The sequence below is a fragment of the Bison bison genome, unplaced genomic scaffold, assembly GCF_000754665.1.
Source record: "Bison bison bison isolate TAMUID 2011002044 unplaced genomic scaffold, Bison_UMD1.0 scf7180017864492, whole genome shotgun sequence".
Lineage (NCBI taxonomy): Eukaryota > Metazoa > Chordata > Mammalia > Artiodactyla > Bovidae > Bison > Bison bison.
The window spans coordinates 7,231,645-7,234,446 of NW_011495051.1; the positions used below are offsets into that span (position 1 = coordinate 7,231,645).

General features: G+C 53.7%; 1 protein-coding gene across 3 annotated transcripts in view; it reads left to right on the forward strand.

Moving 5' to 3' along the window:
* Positions 1-1,428: 1,428 nt before the first annotated feature.
* TMEM205 (transmembrane protein 205) overlaps positions 1,429-2,802 on the forward strand; it is a 2,635-nt gene continuing 1,261 nt past the window's right edge. Inside the window, exons 1-3 of one of the 3 annotated variants that reach the window (XM_010828325.1) lie at positions 1,429-1,620; positions 2,120-2,228; positions 2,330-2,493. In XM_010828325.1, coding sequence (XP_010826627.1) covers positions 2,129-2,228; positions 2,330-2,493 — 264 coding nt within the window. In that variant the 5' untranslated portion in view covers positions 1,429-1,620; positions 2,120-2,128. Of the gene's footprint in view, positions 1,674-2,119; positions 2,229-2,329; positions 2,494-2,802 lie in introns of all 3 variants that reach the window. The other 2 variants (XM_010828324.1, XM_010828323.1) reach the window with 2 other exon arrangements.

The window sequence follows — 2,802 nt, forward strand, 5'->3', positions numbered from 1 at the left end:
ACAGCTCAAACAAGTCAGGGCAAGCCAAGCAGGGGAGTTGGGAACTGGCTCCCCAGTAAATGAGAGCCACAGAATGTGAGAAGGAGAGGCACAGCACATCCATTTAACAAATGTTAGCTGAACTGGGGCCCATGCCTGCACTAGGTAAGGCTGGGAACAGGAAAGGGCTCATTTCTGGGTCTCACATACATACCCCCTTGCCCTTCCAGTGTAGTGAGGGCTGTCACAGCCGGAGAAACCTGGGACAGGTCTGCCTGGAAAAACTTCCAGGTGAAGGGCATCTTGCCATGGATCACACTCAGCCAGAAAGGCCACAATATAGTGCTTTCTCTTCTTTTGTCCTTTCTGGGCCCTCTGGTATCCTTCCCCTAGCCCAGTCCTCCTGGAAGACTCCTATATACCCTTCAAAACCTTACTCAGTATCGCCTCTGTAAAATCTTCCTTAATCCCTTTTTAAGTTCATATTTTCTGAACATTTGGCTGAGTGCTGGGCACCACCATAAGCCCTCACTGGGTCTTCACACACCATCCTAAGCCCTCACTGGGTCTTCACACCCACCATAATAACTTGCAAGGGTTATTATTCTTCCTGAAATGTTCTAAGCTACCCCTTCAAAAGTTACTGCCTCAGGGAGGTCCTCACTGCCAGAGGCAGTACAGCATGATGATTAAGCAAGGAGACCCTCCAGTTGGATGGCTGGTGTTCAAATCCTAGTTTTGTCCCCTTCCCAGCTGTGTGATGTTGGGATAATTATGAAACCTCTTCAAGCCTCAGTGTCCCCAACTATAAAAATGGGATATCATACTACCTACTTTACTGAGTTGTTGTGATTAAGTAAATTAATCCATACGAGTGCCTGATACACAATAACGGGAACTCAGTCTTTGAAAATTACACTGAGGACTTAGTACTTTGGAATCATAGGAGCCCTGGGAGACTTGGGAAGGGAAAAAGCAGGGTGCATTTCTGAGTGACAATTGCAGGCAGGACACCAGGTCGATCCCCGCCCCAACTCGCCTCCAACATCACCTGCTTCTACCTCAGTCACTCCAGATAGAATTCTCGGAGGAAGGGGGCGGGGTCATTTGCCTGGGCCCCGCCCCCGGGGCCTTGAATCCTGCGCCCTCCAAGCTTCAGACCCCTTTCCACCCCCACCTACCACATACCACCTGCTCATGCTCTCCCATCAGGGACCGCGAAGCCAGTCCCCAGCTGTGACGCTGAAATTTGATCCCGTGGGGACACCATCCCATTAAAACGCGCGGAGTCCAAAGGTAGAGTCACAGAGAGGGGTGTGGCTGGCAGTTTAGCTCCGCCCCCGCCGATACAGCCGAAGGCTTCATTGGCGCCTTTCCGCTTCCGCAGATCCTAGGATCCGCGGTATAATTGGATGAGAGTCCGGAGAGTGGGCGGGATTTCAGGTTTAGTTTCCGTTTATCGATTGGTCAATATTTAAGAGGGCGGTACAGGCGATATAGATCTCCGGTCCGATTGGCTTCTGGCTTAGCTGGGGGGCGGGACGAATTCTTGGTCCCACGAGGGGAGATAGCTGAGGAGGTCCGGGGGCCACCCCAGAGCGCGGGAGTGAGGTACCGAGCCCACCAAGCCTGACATCCTAGGTCCAGCCCGGGACTCCTGGTGCTGCGGGTCGAGATCCGGGTCCAGTGGTGGGGTCGGTTTCCTCCGGATGAGATTTGGGGTTTCCAGGATTAGAACGCGTCTCTGGGAGGTGCTTCGGGAATGTTCTTAGCGACATCCTGTCATGAAAGGAGTGGTCTTTGATGTTAGAAGTGGGTCCCTGGGATGATATTTGGGAATCACTGGGGTGATCTCTGAAGATGTAGGGCTGCAAGCTTGAGCTGCTGGAGCTGAAATTTGGGGGTCTCAGAGGTGGCATGGATGTTGGGGTTCAGAGACCCTAAGATCTTGGGGGCTGACATTTGGACAGATAGGGTCGGGGTTGTCACAACTGTTTTGGGTCTTCCCCATCCCATTCCTGGGCTGCTAGCCCGGTATCTCTGCTGGATAGACCATGACCCTGGCCTTGTGCAGGCTCACAGGGTCTGAAGGCCACAGGGCAAATATAAAGCTCTGACTTACCTGGTGCCTCCTTCTCAGGCCTGAAAGATGGAGGAAGGTGGGAATCCAGGAAGCTTGACTAAAGTGGTCCATCTCCTGGTCTTGTCAGGGGCCTGGGGCATGCAAATGTGGGTGACCTTCATCTCAGGTAGGGATCGTCGGCCTGGACATCATGGATGCCCGCGGTGGGGACAGGGATGAGAGAGGGTCCTTGGACGAGTCCTAACACTGGTCCCCTGCACCCCACAGGCTTTGTGCTTTTCCGAGGCCTTCCCCGACATACCTTCGGTCTGGTGCAGAGCAAACTCTTCCCTTTCTACTTTCACATCTCCATGGGCTGTGCCTTCGTCAACCTCTGCATCTTGGCTTCACAGTGTTCCTGGGCTCAGCTCACATTCTGGGAGGCCAGCCAGGTATGCGGGCTTTGGCTCCACTACCCTCTGGACATTCACTCCCAGGACTGCACTGAGCACCTATGACACCTTTGTGACAATTAAAACAAGACCCCCCAAACCACCCCAGCTTCCTGGTATACACAGAGTTGGGCTTTGGATACCCTTGAGCAGTGCACAGCCTGCACAACCATCCCCAGCAGCCCTGTCTATTCCCCCTGTGTCTGTCTGCTGGCTGTTGCTCCCTCTCCTCCCCCTGACTGGGCCTGCAGCCAAGCTGTGGTGACTCAGCTGGGCTGAGGCACTGACCCCAGCTCACTGTTTAAAAAC